The 17281-nt window shown below is 39.3% G+C and overlaps 2 protein-coding genes across 6 annotated transcripts; one reads left to right on the forward strand and one right to left on the reverse strand.

The window, feature by feature from the left end:
- Positions 1 to 2949: 2949 nt before the first annotated feature.
- On the forward strand, positions 2950 to 16045 carry RB195_026057 (uncharacterized protein; the record flags this gene model as incomplete). 5 transcript variants are annotated; one of them, XM_064214440.1, is made up of 41 exons in its annotated part: positions 2950 to 2980; positions 4862 to 4995; positions 5979 to 6161; positions 6229 to 6399; positions 6479 to 6546; positions 6641 to 6722; positions 6791 to 6837; positions 6897 to 7033; positions 7085 to 7209; positions 7286 to 7355; positions 7415 to 7547; positions 7606 to 7787; positions 7855 to 7982; positions 8043 to 8172; positions 8224 to 8291; positions 8517 to 8741; positions 8800 to 8964; positions 9019 to 9179; positions 9555 to 9632; positions 9692 to 9832; positions 9888 to 9939; positions 10091 to 10149; positions 10252 to 10384; positions 10469 to 10658; positions 10719 to 10898; positions 11371 to 11494; positions 11552 to 11741; positions 11795 to 11938; positions 12150 to 12248; positions 12432 to 12632; positions 12712 to 12822; positions 12882 to 13000; positions 13949 to 14021; positions 14087 to 14269; positions 14751 to 14850; positions 14908 to 15075; positions 15143 to 15228; positions 15284 to 15389; positions 15548 to 15666; positions 15793 to 15907; positions 16002 to 16045. In XM_064214440.1, 41 exons carry the CDS (start codon positions 2950 to 2952, stop codon positions 16043 to 16045), a joined length of 5055 nt encoding a protein of 1684 aa, XP_064070317.1. The 5 variants fall into 5 exon arrangements, with proteins under 5 accessions (XP_064070317.1, XP_064070318.1, XP_064070319.1 ...); XM_064214438.1 differs by having other exon boundaries at positions 15581 to 15666; XM_064214439.1 differs by having other exon boundaries at positions 7100 to 7209.
- A 287-nt stretch (positions 16046 to 16332) lies between these two features.
- Positions 16333 to 16611, reverse strand: RB195_026058 (uncharacterized protein; the record flags this gene model as incomplete). The annotated part of the gene is made up of 1 exon (XM_064214441.1): positions 16333 to 16611. One exon carries the CDS (start codon positions 16609 to 16611, stop codon positions 16333 to 16335), a length of 279 nt encoding a protein of 92 aa, XP_064070322.1.
- Positions 16612 to 17281: the final 670 nt, after the last annotated feature.

The raw sequence follows: 17281 nt of genomic DNA on the forward strand, positions 1-17281 counted from the left end.
AAAAAAAAGCGAGAAAATCGTCATTATTAGGTGGAAGAAATGAGATAAAGCGTGAATCTGCAAACCATATGACCATCTCTGACCATACAAACACATCATTCACCATGCTTCACTCCGTATTGACTCACGCCCTCCGTTTCCGAGGCATCCCAACGAATTGTCGCCGTATTGATTCGTTCCGTTAAGTACGGGCACCCGAAGAAATGCATCCGTTCCGTTATTGCGTACAACCGATTCACAAGTCTGTTGGCAGTTTTTTTTTCCGTAGCTACACTCATGCTCCATCCTGGAGGTGAGATCAATAATCGAGGATCAACACACGACGCTGTCATGACGTCAGAAGATATTGTTGGCACATGTTTGCACGCCTTATTACAACAACGAAAGCAGTTAGAAAAAAAGGATGCAAAACTCAACACGGAAGGGAGAACATAAATCCCTCATCATGAGGAGAAAAGCAGCCCGTGTAAGTCGTTAAATTTCCCTGCTTGAATAATCGCCACGGTTGATAACCGGAGAAATGCCGATAAACTGATAACATTTTTCTGACTACTCTCCTCTCTTTGTTTCTTTGTACTTAGAGTGTGAGGGTCAGCTGGCCAATTGTATTTCGCGCATCGCCCTTGCTATTACAATAAAAGGGCAGAACAAAGATTATTTGGCGTCAGATTTAAGATACCATTTCAAAACATCCAGGACCGAATTTGCAAAACAGAAGTGACACCATTTATACAACTGATTACGGAAGTAAATAGGGATCCTAGTGGTATACTGCAAGGAATTAACATGTCCTCGTGGTGACCAAGGGCAACAGAATTTGAAATTTTATGCGGAACCCACATTCCCACAGTGAACTACATAATAACAAAAGGTTGAAATAAACTGTGTTAGTGGCTGAACTCGTAGGAACTGTTTTTTTAGTTACTACTACCCAGTCACCTAAGTGGATTGACTTTGAAACTTCTCCATATTAATCATCCCTGTATAAATCAAAAGAATAACGAAAAACGTAACTATTTAGGACGATAGCTGCTAAACACTAAATTTTCAGACATTTTTGCTTCAAGGTTAAACAATAAAATTATGCAATAACAAAACATTACGAACTGCATGCAAACAGTGTCCTCATGTTCACTGGCTTGCAATCAAACAATCGACCAAAATACATGGCTAGAAGTATGGATTTTACGTTGAAAAATGTCCGATTTCCTGTTCAGAGCGTTTTGTTCGACAGCGATGTTATCATGTTTAAAAATTCACCTTTATTTTATACCATTAATAGCGTTTCCAACGTTGTAGTTTAGTTAGATGTTTGAATAACCATTAGAAACTATTAGTTCTCGGTTCGCTTCCAAGTACTTGTTTTGTTTTGTCACTCAGATTTGTCTCCCAGATTTGCGTAATGAATACATGGAACGGGAAGACAACATAGAACACATCCATAAACTGACTAATATAAAAACATAAAAAGGCTTAAAGATGAAAGAATTGATTTGGAAGGAAAAACGTTCTAAGTAATTTTTCTCTCCTTCAGCCCTTTTGAGAGCATAATTTTAATACCTATTTTAATATGATTAATATGATACATTTAATATGTATTTTATCTATTTTAGTTTAATTTTAATATACTAATAATTTAATTTTAATATATCTGAAAAGATATTTTTTGCACAAATTTTGCTTGTTCTTAAAAATGGTGCCCTCGCATTTGAATACTATTGTTTTTGCGCAGTGTCGTCTTCTTATTAGTAAATATTCTCGTTCTTCTAGGTATTGGATTTCTTCCTACCTGGATGAGGCAATTCTTGCGAGGATCAGCATGATACCTCGCGAACTCAGCTATTTCCGCAATGGTTTTTGAGTAATGTAAGGTACGCAGATGACTTCGATGTTTTAAAGAAAAGTGACTTAGAACCAGGTTTTCACCAGAATTCATGTTTTTGTCCTTCTATTTGACGCGTATTTACGGACATAGAGCAATTCCTAGTATTACTTATCAGAATATCAAAAAATTGTTGACCTTAATGTATTGTAATTCAACGCAGTTGTCAGAAGGTAAGTGTCAGCTGTTGACAGAAGAGAGCAGAGAATGATCTTTTGATTAGGCATTGGCGTAGTTCACTTCCTTTTTTTATCATCTTTCACTTATTTGTTTTCCATGTAAAGGTCCCACTGATATCAGGAAGTCGGCGAGACCAAAAAATGGAAAATAAGAATAGAGAATCAGTCTTTTCAGCAAAAGTCATGAGTTCTTCTGTGCTTTCACTTCCCATTGGATTTCAGTATAGCAACAGAAAACTCTTCAGAAGGATATGTTGTACGGTAGTCGCAATTATATTGTTGTTGTGCTGAGAACGTAATCCTGCATTCTCTATTGTGATCGTAGACAAAAACTAACTTCATGTGTAGAACGTTCTAGAATTTAAGGCAGTTAGGTAGACTTGATTGTTCGAATCCTAAATGACGCTGGAGCGTTTGCATGGATCCACCGGACGGATAGGTTAATGCATCACTAACAGTTGATTCTTTTCTGAACGTTTCTTGTGACCTAATGATAATAAGAGCATGTTGTTTACATACTCATGTTATATTCAGAAATACTTTGTAATTTGAAAAGATACTGCATTTAAGTGATTTTCTATCTACATTACTATTCTTTATTCCGATTTATCAAAAACAGAATAAAAAAAGGTCAATGTGAAGCTACGTTCTTACCGATTACTTCAACGAACTCATCTCTTTGCAAATATCCCTGGTCTTACCGCTTCCATTATTCCAGTAATTGGTGGAGTGTTCAAATACGAACTCTCTGTCATAGTGTCGCCAGCACCCAAAAATAGCGGACTTCACTGCTTGTCATGAGCCGCAAGTCTACCTCTGGACCTCTAGAACCTCCACATCTGTAAGGGACGAAGAGTTCGAGATGCGTTGACTGACGGGCACCAGCCCATGAACTGTGGCGGCGAGATCGCCTACGAGCGTACGTGATCACTTGGCCGACTGAAAGCGAGCGATCGATTTTCTGATCTACCCTGCCCATCTAGATCGAAATGACAAAGGAGGACAGACTGATAGTATCCTCTGAGGTTGCTCAAACCATGAAAAAAAGGAGTACCATAGTCGGATGTAGACGAATTCATATACAGGTAACTTCACGAAACCAGCTCCCTTGAAACTGATCATTAATCGGTGAAGAGTAGTTGACAGTAATCGATACATCTGTCAGAGAGCAATGGATGACATCAAAACCTGGTAGGGGAAGGTTTCCTACGAGCACTAATCTCAGTAGTTCGACCTGCTATGGAAAATAGCGTGACCATTGTAGCGCCTGGATAGAGTCTGGATATCATAAAAGTCTGGATATCATAAAACGCACTGAGAGCAGAAAATCGCATAAGGTACATGAAGGAAATATGAGTGGATTCAGTTCGGTATTTTTTTCTTACTGTTTCTGCCTAGAAAAACTGCTGGATAGATAGCGAAAAGTGAAGTGGTAAAATATGAACTCAGTTATGTACATATCCTTGAAGAATTGTAGCTCCTTACACTCCTTTCCACTTTACTTCTGCTTCTACCTCTCTTCTATCAGAAAAATTTTTCCGCTGAACATCCCTTTTTATTGAAATTTGTAGAAAAGAGCTGTTGTTCTGCACATTTAGTTTATCGTCCATGTGATAGCTACTATACAGGTATCCAAGGCAACGGTTATCATTTCAATTTAATGTCGAAGTTGTTTAGAACTGCTATTCCGAATAGTTGCGAATTCCTTCGTTCTTACAGAAGTAGTCAAATGAACAATGTTAAAGTCATAAGTCCAGAGTCGAACCTAAAATTGGATGTGAACATCTCATGTGTCTATTCACTGAAATTTTCATAATTAGAAACCATTTAATAAAATATTTCAAATGTTATCAACATTTTTATCAGTGATAATAATGATTATGAGTGATTAGTGCCCTACAAATACCAGAATACTCAATGATCAGAAGCTCAAGATAAAAATGCAAAAATGTTCTTATTCTACCAACTTGTGGAAGATCAGTGAAAGAAATTTCGAAGACCTTGATAGGAATATTTCGTCGTTTTTCAAAAATAACGTGCTTCCCTTCTTAAGAATTTACGTTTTTCCTTGCACAGCTCTTGATGAGGTTCTTCTTTCACCATTATTTGACGTATGTTTCTGAGGAAGTCTCTTCGGTAGCAGAATTTTCCCATGTCATACTCTCAGCATTGCTCCGCTTTCTCTATCAATGACATTCTAAACAAAAAACAGTCAAACAAATGGTTTCGAGCTTAATCATGTTTTTCATGATTCGTATCCTTGACAACGCGTGCCTTTTATCTCTTCCCACTAATGTCCTTGCAGTGATTGGATCGCTTTTTTTCTCCGCCAGTGAACGTTGGAATAAGTACAAAAGGGTATTCCCTACATGTGACTGAATTCAATTACTAACGATGTATCCAACTCTTGGAGAGGACTAGATTGATTTCAATAAATTAATTGCTTGTCATCTGATTTCAAGTTCTACTGTAATATACTGTAATACGGTGGAACTTCTTAAAAATTTAGATTTCATCGGTTGTTACCAAGTTGTTCGAGTGAGTAATTTTAGGTTTTTGTCAATGGGTCCACTGTGACGAGCTTTTGCTTTGCATGAGCTATATCACCCTACTGTATTTATTCTTCTTGACGTCCTCATCGGATGACGTCATATCGCAAGCGTCTAATCCTTTGAGTATTTGGCAGTGCTATGCTAGGAACAATCAATGTGGATTTAATCTACCAGGTATAATATTCGTAATTCGGCTGGTGGAATAGTGGTCACCACTACGACCTTCATAGAAACGTATCACTTTCCAGACGGTCCTGCAATAAGAAACGAGTCCTCTCTAATAACCGCTGATGATTTACCGTCAGAAAATGTATTGGTTTCTGTCGACAAGTTGGTGTCGAAGATTCTTATTCCAGAAGAGGGTAGCGTTTATGGACTTGTGGTAAGAGATTGTTTAATTATTGGAATTGTCAGACATTCCAAAACCCAAACTTTATGGCGCCTAAAATGATTGAAACAAAGATAATGTGACTAGATAAAATCTAACAAAATAAAATGTTGTCCTTGCTGTTCGGTGCTCTTCTGGCATTTTCCCCTCACACCATAGGAAATTTTCATTGAAGGTAGAAGGTTTTTATAGTCTCTCAAATAATAATAAAGACTAAAAAAAACTGATTCCTACTGTTGATCAGGAAGTCAATTTTGACGTGTCCAGATCCTGAAGAATGGGGATTTTCGTGTGATCTATGCTCAGCGCTGAGAAGGTCAGGATCGATTTTCCTGTGTTATGTCACGTTATCTACTTCTTATCATTTAACTCCACCTTTCATTCATTATAAGTTTCCTTCCACAAATCATTTATATTTCATAGTTTTAAACATCTTCGGTTATAGATTCAACATCAGACTGGTATTGGACCTCTTCAGTTTTAGACCTTGAAATTTTAGTAGAGAGAGAGTGCTGTTGAACAATAATTGTTTACATTTCCATCATATATAAAAAATGGTACGTAAAAATGCAGTATTTTTATGGTAGAAAGTAACACCAAGGAGATGACTTCCTTATCCATTCTGCTTTTTTTTTCTGAATGTTAGCGTCTGTAGCTGTTGCTGATCAAGCGCTACATTGTCGCTTTTATCATAGAGACCCTTTGAGCTCTCAGAAATTTCAGGGATCTATTTATTTGGTTATTTATCGCTTCAGGGATTCTATGTTACTTCACTGATAACACGGCTTTAGTATGAGAAGCTCTAATTCGTTTCGTAAAGAATCTGCAACCTTCCGTTGCTTGGAATTTAGCACTGTACACTAGGATAAATCTCTCCAAAAACGTTGTACACGTATTTCAGCTTCAAGTATCCTGAGACAAGATGATACGGTCCCGAGAATGGAACCAATCGTGGAATAACATCTTGAATAATTCAGGTACTCGAAGCTGGTGACAGCTCGTATGTAGAATGGGAATTATCATCATCATCATCATTATCGTCGTCTTTTCCCATCGTCTTTTCTTATGAGTCATATCCTCCGATTGTTGAAGAATCCTTCGTTCGTGGTCTCCCCATATATCACTTCAGTGCAGCAGCTTACCAAGGCACTCCACCTGAGGTAAAATTTATTGAAAGATATCACTGATTCTGTCAACATGAAATTTTTCTCCATGTAATTAATTTAGGTGATTGTTGTTGGTCCTGGCGCATTTCTATCGGTAGTGCACAAAAGCCTCAACGCGAGTAACACTCCTTGTTACAATGCAGCCCTGATCGTAGCTCCTTTAAAATGGACTGCGGATGTAGCGCAGGCATTTACTCAACAGTTTAGCCGGGTGGTAGTTAGAGAGTGCACGGTATGTTAACGAATAAAAACCTATTCTACTATTTTAAATAGTTGTAATGATATTCATCCAAGAAGTTAGATGTTTTAAGGATTGCACTCGGCTGCCACTTTCTTCGGATTTCATTCGACTATGTCCTATCTCACGATCAGAAGCAGAGTATGTGGTTTCTTGAGGGGTTTTTTTGTTTGTTTTTTGTAAAAATTGTATTGGGAACATTTGTATTTTGAAGGGTTAGCTTTTCTTTTCTTAGTATCAGCGCTCCAGTAAACGTAACAATTGGCCCAGTTGTTCCCACTTTTTGGGATGTTTCTTCGGATTCGCAACTATTTGAGGTTAATATGTAGTTCCAGTTAGAAAGCATTACTGTTAGGCTCATGTGGAACCAATTATGGAGTTTTAGGCAGCGTTGAACATCTCAGAGGGTAACAGCGAAATAGATCAAGCAAAGTGAGTCCACATGTTACTGGAAAAATATCTTGTTACTAATATGGATTCAAAACATTTAGCTGTTCTTTGTTGTCGAACAATGAAACGTTCTATCCACTGAATGTAGAATTGCCATTCAAGAGTATCTTGAGGATGTCGCTATCACAGAAAATGGATCCAGACGTTTTTTGGTTGATATGCTCATTTAGTATAACAGGTCTGCGCGTCCTTTCCAAACGTTAGGATCTCGTGAAATATGGCGATTTAGGGCGAATTGGTGTAGTTGGAGCTAATTATACTCAAAAAATAGAAGGAATAAACTACATTCCTTTGGTCGAGATTGAACAAGGTTCCATTGTCCTTCCGTGTCAAAAAATTGCAACTAACATAGAAGTAAGTTTGTTCCAATCAAAAAAAAAATATTTTCCATAGCACCTCCGTTACTCGCACAATAAGTAATCCGTTCCAGGTTAAATTCAAAAAGTCTCTGCCAAATATTCTCTCAGATTGGAATGAAAACGGTTCTTACTGCTCGATTGGTGAGCAAACGATTTATGTGAGGATTTTTTTTCGGTATTTCTTACCTCTCCCATCTCAGATAATGTGTCTTATCCTTGCAACGTCACCGATCTGACAATGATTTGTGATCTCGGCAGCTTGACGCTGAGTCGTGATATGGATGCCTATTTTGTACGATCCAGAGCGCTTCACAACGTTACTATGCGTGAACAGTTAGCCCTAGATCCTACGGAAATACGTACCACACTTTCTTAAATAGAAAATGTTCAGAGTTCCCATGAGACTGCAGTTTACATGCACTCAAACGTCTCCGTTGCCCGTCTCCCCAATCTTAAGAGCGACTATGTCCCGAGATTTGCTTGGTATTGTCATCGAAAGCAGCTCCCAGGATCTCTTTCCTGTTGGACTCGTTCCATGCTCTGAAGTAATCTTGGAACATACTTCCCTTGGAAGTGGGTGGTTTGTTTCTAAAAGCTGCTGTCTTTCTCCTGGAACTGTAACATTTACGAATTGTTTCAGAGGATGCGGTGTGTGTCGGCGATGGGGAAAACATGGCTGTGAAATTCGGTGACGCAGCAACTCTTAACATTTCGGATACTCTTACAGTTCTTGGATATCGGTTTAGGTTGGACAAGCCAGAGATTGTAGTAAGTATTGTGAAGAATGTGCAAATGCCAACCTTCGTCATTCCGAAAACACTTTTCCAGAACCGGCCAAATTTCACTGTTTTTGCGCCTTCTGAGGTGATGGCATGCATGGAAAATGTTGCTGTGGAGGTGAAACAGATAACTGGCGATGGGAGACGCTCTTTAAGATACCGATGGCAGGCAGAAAATGGTAGCTTTTTGTATTATTAGAGTAAAATTAACAGAACTGATAAATTTGCAGCTTCGGCCGAACTGACAACACTGTTCGCAGAGGCGGTTGGACGGTCCGTTTCTTTTCCCTCCAACCTTGTAAGCACAAATTTTTTCTCTTGTCAGAATATTTGTATAGCCATACCGTTACTGGACTGTAGGTTTCTCTAGGGAAATTTGAAATATTTGATAAGCGAGAATTAGAAGAATTCCAGGTATGGCTAGTAATTTTCAGGCATCTCAGAAGAAGTTCCCGAAGGGTCATCAAAATAAATATGTTAGGAGTACTTCTTGCTCGCGTTACATAACTGAGGCATGTTTCAGCTTGACTCTGAAACAGTTGTTATTGTTACCGGTTGCAATTTCGTGAACATATGTACAACAAGCGAAGCGATTCGTCTGCGACCAGTGACTTCGGATGCGACGTTGTCGCTCACTCTTGCTGGTGTGTCGCACTCTCTTGTTCCCTCGATGGCGGTTCGCCTTCGTGCACTTCCGGAGCTCACGAGATGCAATGCGTCGCTTACTTTTGTACCGAACGATGCCCAGGTGCCAGCTTCCATTGAATGTGTTAAGACGGTCGCAAAACATACCTCTTACTATTTAGTACAACTGGTATCTTGATGGAGTGTTTGTCACAAACGATGACAGCTATCGTATTCCGGCATACACTTATCAGGCTGGCGATACCGTGGAAGTTCTCATAGAGGTGAACTACAAGGATTCCACCACAAACCAACATCTCAAAGCCATTGCTCAGGAGATGTTTAATGTAAGTAATCTATAGTTACTGACCAACTAAGAAGTCAAAATAACAGAAATTCAGTATGTCGCTGAGAAGTTGGTGGCGACAGTCGATGCCGTATCGCGTTCGGTTGCCAGCGACGCTCCAGTTATTGTGGATGCGTCAGGGTCGAATAATCCAAACGATCGGGATGGTTCCGTGACACATGAATGGTTGTGTTGGAATATGACGTCAATGGCGAAGTTTGTTTAGTTCGGCGCAGGGCGTCGCAACTTTTTTTCCACAGGATGGCACATGGAAACGGGAAATTTTGGATGTAGTGATGACAGTCCTGAGGAAATGGTGGACAGGTGGGAGTGGCATCCTACAGAACTACTTGCCATTTTGTAACTATGGACCATGGGATCAATTCACAACGTGCATTTGGTGTAGTCACTTCACAAAAGTGGCGATATAGTGCCGCTCTACATGAATTCCAAATTCCATGAAGTGCCCATAACGATCATTCAAAATTTTCCGTTTCCCTGTTCCATCTTGTATTTTGTTTCAGCTGAAATACATCAACTTTAAGAGATAAAAAAAGCTAATCAAACCTTTTTGGTAAGTTCTTTTTGAAGGTGCAACCTTCCTACCACCATCGAAACAAAATCGCCGATTTTGCGTATACATCCCGGACAACTCGATAAAGGAATGAGGTGCTCAACTCACCCATATCTGCTGTTATCTGAATCTTTTGTCTAACCGTTCTTTCTAGCTTCAATTTTTCTGACAAGATAAGCGCCCAGAACTTGAGTAGTATTGTATGGTCTGTTGTAACGATCGGTCCTTTAAAACTACCTCAGATTAGTTTTTCATCTTTCAAGATGGACAAGGTTAGCACGGGAGACTATGTGAGGTCAGTGTTTGAACTGAACACTTAATTCTTCAAATTAAATAAGCGTTCCCTTCAGAATACAGGCGTACGTTACCGTGCAACGAGGATGGCTCAATACAACATGGGAGGTGGTGCACACGCCTGACGCTAGTAAACTTTTTAAAAAATATTTTCGTTTCAAGTAGTCCTTGTACCTCTTCTCTAAAAATGGCTCTTTCATGTTTCTTCGAGCTCACATCGTTTTTGATGGATCCGAATACAACTTTTACGGAGCTTCAGATGTCCGATTCGAACCAAGCCGCTGTTTCACTGACCATACCACCGGCGGACCCGCTATTGTATGTGTATCCACTTTTAAGGCCGTCCTTTTCATCGCAGTAATATAAAAGTTACAAATAATTATGATATTTAAAATATAATAATATATTATATATAAACAGATATCCAAACTGGACTGGCCTTCAACCAGGAATGATGTATATAGTTAGACTGAATGCATATTCAGTTGATGGCAACTCATACGCTGACGTCCAAATATTCGTGAACGCCCCTCCAACTCCGGGATTAGTTGAGGTACTGCGCATGTGATATGATCTATACTTAAGTTTTTCTATGTGAAAACGGAAATTCAAAGTCAAGTAGACTCGTATTCTACAGGTGGTGCCTGCGAAGGGTGCATCAGCATTGAATACGCAAATCGAGTTCCGAGTGGGTGACGGTTGGGTGGACGAGGATCAACCACTTGAATATCGTTTTGGTTTGAAAGTTCTTTATGTGGACAACACCACAGAAAATTACTGGTTTCCACACGCTGGAGCCAGTTCCTATCGCATGTACTTACCATCAGGCAAACTTTTTTTAGTCCTATAATATGAATCTGAAAGCTAAACAATCTTTGTTATTTCAGCGCAGTCAGATTATCCTTCATGTGGGAAACGTGTTGGATTCCAAGGGTTGCTGGAAGTATGCGATCTTTATTCTTCCTGTTCGAAAGCAGAGTCAGAAACGTTTGAGGTCGCACCGCCTGCCAATCTTACTGTGGCTGTAGTCGACATGGTTGCGGCAATAAATTCGGATGTTGGGAATGGTATGCTCACAAGTGGAATTTCTGAGGCCAAGAATGATACCTCGAAGTGCTATCTAAAGTTTTCTCGATTCTGGATCTCGTTCATGAAGGTCCTCAGACTGTTGTAAAGGAAACGAAAGTTGACATAATCGCTAACTTGCGGGTCTGATCGACCTGTATATCTTGTTTTAGGTATTTTATCCAGTGTGCAGAGCTATCCAGACAAAATACAGTAATCTTGCCAACTTGTGGATGCTTTTGCTACTTTGGGATCCTTTGCTTAGGAATTGGAATGGTCTAAATGTTCCTCATTTAATGAATCATCGATCGAAATATGATCTCTTTAACCGCATCTATTCGCTTTTGTGTGAATGCGAACGGTTCAGAATCTATAAGTAAGAAGGAGCTAACAATTCTTCTTTACTATGAGTTCTAAGGAGATCTTGTACAATGCAAAGAAGCGAGAGAATGAGTTGTTCCACAAATTCTTTAGGAAACATCTTTTCGGCACTAAGCAACATGTATGCGTTAGACGTTCAAAAATGTGAAGAGGATTTGGATGTCGTCACAGCTGACAAGATAACCACAAAGCTATTGATGACTCTGGATGAGGACAGGTTAAACAGCAGTGTTTTTCATCATCAATGCAGCTGAAGTGCAGCGATCAGCTTCAGTGACTCGAACGACTACAAAGAAGTACTCGCGTCTGCTTCTCGTCTAATGAACATTGTAACTCCACCAGTGCTCGAAGCGCTAACTCTTGTTCTAGAGCACTATCGTAGCCTCTTAGGATTGACTTCAACGACCACATCATCACGTACAAAACGTGCAGCGACAACGACTACAGCCACCAATGAACAGGAGGTAGCCTCATCTGATCTGTTATAGAAGTGCATTTTAGTGTCAGTTATTTTTAGGCAACTGACATGTTGAAAATGTATGACATGTTGATGACCAAAAATCAACCGATTGTTGAGGTCTATCTATTAAATATCCAGGATTTTTTGGGCACGTTTTGCATTCAACTAGATAAAAGTTCGTCGCGTGTTATGGCAGCACAGGTGAGTAAAGAAAATTGGTTTTTGTGTCTTAGACTTGATGCTCTTGATTTGATACCTTTGTTTCTGGAAAAGCCTTCGGAAAGTTGAATTTTGCACCAGGCGCTGAAAGGTACATATGGCTGTATGTAGCAGATGATCTACTCGATATTTCCAGCAATGACGAAGCAACAGTTTTTCTTCTAACTGCAACTAGGGAAAAGATAAAATTCAGGGCAATGGATACACATTGATTCAAGCTCAAAGTCTTGTTCCTGGATCAAAGAACTTCTCAACATCTTCGTACACCATTGCTGGAGAATATGCGAAAGTGGTGGGCTTTTTTTAAGCAATGTTGCCTTGATGCTATTCTCTATTGAATTTTATTAAATTTCTCTAACGGGAATTTGCTTGCCGGAAATATTTTCTAGAAATTCCCCAGCAATCGATGCAAGAAATTTGCCACTTCCTGTGTCTTCGTTGTTTTTGTTTTTACCCTCATTCGAAGTCCATTCAGATAACGTTCTCAAACGAGTTCGCTGCCCGCTTCGCATCGTGGCATTGTGGACCTTCGTTCGTGGTCTGCCAGAATATTTGCCTGGCTACGTCGCAGATCAAAAAGACAATCCTTTTCAAAAATGATCAACTGATGGAACATCTCTTCGGGAATACGTATGAGGCAGTGTCTATTAATAAAAGCGCCTCACAAATATATCAAGTTCGTATTAACAAAATTAAATTCAACCATTCATATACGAAATTCAGCACTTTTTGTTTTCCTCAGGATCACGATTCAGGTTCAATTTCTCGATCCACTCAGCGGTGCAAGCGTACATTTACCTCCCAACATTATTCAATATTCTGTGTACATACCTCTGACAAACTACCAGCCTTCGAATTACTACGCAGTAAGTATTGAATTAACGGCTTGGGTCCTATGTTTGGTCTCCAATCAACTTTCTTTCAGTGCCTACTCTTTATCGGGAAAGCGTGGGATGAAAGTAAATGTCTCGCAAGCAGCTTTGCTAAGAATTTTGACGGTGCCGATCACATTCAATGCCGGTGCTCGTCACCTGGTATTCTCAGGTTTGTTGAGGATAGAATTATGAGGGAGGAAGGAGTAGGGTATGAAAATCATAGTTTACTAATTTGTTTTGTATTTGCTTTTCACCCGCCTTCAGCAGTTTCTGTTACTCACATTACGCACCAGTTTATTATCACATAGTAAATAAATCTGGGTAAAATCGGAATCAATAAAACTACTGAGAGCGTGCTGATCCCCGACATGTGAGTCAGCAATGAAATATGACGTCATAACCAATGAAAATGCGTTTATAATAGAGATCATGCGAACCAACTATCGATTAGTTTCGGACTCAAAACAAAAAAGAGAAAATTGTTAGGGATAAATCTAGGAGTTACTTCATTGAAACTACATTTGCAATGTATAGAATAAATTCCAATCTAAGTAGAGTGTAGGATTGTTCCTGAAGTTGGATCTATGCATAAACTTCAACAAAAAAAAAGAAAAAACCTGTGAACGAAAAAACTAGTACAGATGAATGCTGGGGCTGCACAGTTCTTTATGTCCCAATTATTCGCGGACACATAACTTAGTTCAGTTTTCCTGTTTTCAAGCTATTCCTCCAGAAATTATGTAGTTAAAAATTACTTGTTAATTTTGCAACAAATCGAGACTTAATAGGTGCAATTTTGCGAATTTCATTTTTGTATCGTTATATGACCCATCACACCTAAGTTTTTTAAAACACGTTTCCAAAGCTGGTATTGGTATTTTGAATAAATTCATATAACTGCTTTTCCTGGTTATCTATGATTACAGTTCATCCGAATAGTCGATAGTGGTAACGAAATCCTTGTTTTGCGTAACTCTAAGAAACGATTATATGACTGTCTGACGAATGTGCTAAAATAATGTACAACTCCGAATTTTTAATGTTTTCATTAAAATTTTCGTTAAAATGTTTTCATTAAAGTTTCATGAAGCACTTACAATCCTTAATTGATTTTCAGTGTTTTCATAACAGCGCCTCCTGTACCAGTTGCCCTCCCAGATCATAACGAAATTAGAATGACGTTTCACTTGGTAATTTTCGTCTTCTATATAAAAATGCGTTAAAAATTTATGAATTCAACTGGATATTTATACAGAGTATCGGCACCGTGCCAACGGCCACACAACAGTCCCTGTTCATATCGCGACTTGCAGCCGCCAGTCGTGTGGATGATAAACGTCTTGTGAATCAGTCTGTTGTGGCTGGATCAGGAAACTCATCCCAAATATGGATTACACTACGACCCCCGTTTCGTGTTAATCAAATGACCAATAGTTATGTGAGTTCGAGCGTTTTCGATTATTGGCGCCGTTATGACAATAGGAACAGGAATTCCAGCTTTGCTAATTGTCTAATTAATTATCTATATATTATTAATCTCGATGTGCGATGTCATTTTCTGTAGCCCCAGGGCATTTGATACGAAAGAGAAGTTGAGCGAACTGACTAAAAAAGAGTAGACGGAGTGGAGATTAAGAATAGAATATGATAGTCTGACACATATGACTTATAGTCTAGCAGGCACTTTTTTTTCACCTCGTCTTGTTAGAAGAGAGTGGCCAAAGTTTCGTGCCAACAAAAATTACCCTTGCTGATCTTAAAAAAAAGGAAATTTCCCACAAACGCACGAAATATAGGACTGTTCGTATTGAATTTACACAGCAAACTCTTTAGTGGGACTATTGTTTTGTAATGCAGTGAGGTGATAGGGACAGATTTCCGAATAGGACTGAACACACTGGTAAATTGGTCATTTCTAGGCAGTGCAAGCGATTCAAAGAGCTGTGCAGAGCGAAAGTGGATTCAAAGCGTACGATTCCATAACAGTTATCAAATCCAACTACTCAGTTATTAAGAGAGGCAAGTTCTAGCAATCCGATATTATTTTCCCTTCCGTTGCGAAAGGAAGACGTTAAGATCTCAATGGTGATGGAAATGCCCGAAAGGTTATCATCACTATCTATCGATCGTTCCAAAATGTCGTTGGGAACGATACAACCGCCATAATCAATAAATGGTGTGAATCAATAGCGAATATGCTTAGAGTATCTAACTATAGATTCAAGAACGCAAGGATTTATTTAGGTAAGAGGTTACTGAAATGCAAAACCATGGCTTAAAAGGCTGGACTCCATCCTTTGCAATTTTTCAGGAATTATATTCAATCTAACAATAACACTACCGTTTGAAGAAGAAACCACACCGTTATCTGCAGAGGAGATAGCTATAATGATGATGGTTAGTTTGTGTTTTCAGCACCGTGTTTAAACGAACGAACAACTGTCGCATTCAGGAATGTTCCATGTACCAAGAATTTGACCTACAATCGAATCAAGGCGAAACACTACCAATGGAGAAAATAACCAGCAGTGATATAATTGAATTAATCGTTGATAGACGTGAGTGCATCCATTTTTCTCTTGACCTCTTTCTTTTTTTAATGATCTCGAAAAATAAAAACAGAAGAATGACGGGAGAATCTTTTTGATTATGGGAACTATTTTGTGTTGCGTTCATCTCGAATGTTCATAGTAACACTATAAAATTTTCATTTTAGAACTAAGTACACTGGTACTAGTCCTAATTATAGTAATATCGACAGGATTAGCATTATCATCGTTATATATCGGCGGAGCTGTTGTTGTAAAAGTCAGGACGGATAGACTTGTAGAAGAGGTTGGTCACACTACTTTGTTGATAGCATAATCGATAACTAGGAGTTCTTGTGGCCACAGTATCCCGGATTATCCGTAGTGCTTTCATATTTTTACGCTAGTTACACGACAAAATGCCTCTTCTCAGGAACGACGCCGTATGGTTAGGATCGAACCTGCACAGCCTCCTCCTCCTCCTCCTGTACCACCTCCACAGTATACACAAGCAGTTGTTCCAGTGCCAACCTTGAGAGAAAGATATCGTGAGTTTATTACATTGCATCTGTTTCAGACTAATTAATTAATTAATTGAAATTTAATTTAATTGAGAAAGCGACTATACGATTTTTTTTTCAGCTGATCATCGCTTAAGAAATGTCACAAAAACACATCATGCTTAGCTCCTACAGTTTTACCACATTGACGATTCTGTTGTGTACATAAGAATGATTGTTAACTGTGTTGATGAGGATTTAGATATTGCTCAGAATCTCTGTACAGTTGAGTCAAAACGACCTGTCTTGTGGTGCATTTGCTTAGGTTCTTGGCGCTTGTGGTGGGACCTTCGGTAGCTCCAACGGACCGCCAAAGCTTCCACCGCACATCTTCGGGAGTAACTATATATGCAATTGCAGCACAGGTCTCGTCTTTTTGAACTGACTGTAGTTTAGCTCACAAAGCCTTGTTTTCAGTCGTGTTCAATAAACTTGTAATTTGTTGTTATTTTTGTGAAAGGAGAGATTTCTATGTGGAGGTGAAATGAGTTCCCCCAGAAGTATGATAGGGCCAGAACGACGTAAAAGTCGGTGCAATTACGCAAGCGGGCGCGCTTGAGTTGCTTGAGCTGAGTGGAGGTTAGGATCGAGGTGGAACGCTTACTAGCACCACTGATTGTTGTTGTTTTCAATGGTTCTTTCCCGATCCCAACCGATAACGGCTTCGAGCGCAGCCGCTTAGGCGACCGCATTGAGCTTCATGTCGTTTTGACCCGACGATAGTTACACGGGCGGCGTGTTCACATGTACCTCGTAGGGAAAAGCCCCATTTCACACGCTGCTTCTCTGAACGATCAGGGGATTGGTCGGAATCAAGCGCATACTCGTAATCTACGCCCTAAACCCTACATTTTCCCATGGGTTTGTCGACTAATTTCGTTTTTTTTCAGTTTCGTGATGAGCCATCAGATGGGATGAAATTCCTCATTATACCCCTTAAGTAGTTCTTCGCGTGATGTGTTCTGATCAGCCAAAACATTCGCAGCGTTTCAGATGTCGTTATCAAAAGCAAACACAATGACTGTCGTCAGGAGTAGTCAAACAGTTCCAAAATAGATCCTAATTCAAAGCCCATTCCTGGTTCTCTTTGTTTTCCTTGCTCACAAATGCTACCTGCAGCGCTATAGCTGTTGGTCTTACCATACACTTTTTATTACGCTTTTCCTGGTAATTTCCTGGATATTTTACTTAATATTAGTTGAGAATTAGGGCAGGAGCGAACCTCTGCGGCAAACCTCATGGATTGTGCTAGTACATCTAATTATAATAATGGAAAATGTGTCCAAGAACATTTCTGCAAAACATCACTGGTTTTTGTTCCCCTTGTTTGAATATTTGCTCTCCCAGTTCCAAGGATGCAAT

The sequence above is a fragment of the Necator americanus genome, chromosome X, assembly GCF_031761385.1.
Source record: "Necator americanus strain Aroian chromosome X, whole genome shotgun sequence".
Lineage (NCBI taxonomy): Eukaryota > Metazoa > Nematoda > Chromadorea > Rhabditida > Ancylostomatidae > Necator > Necator americanus.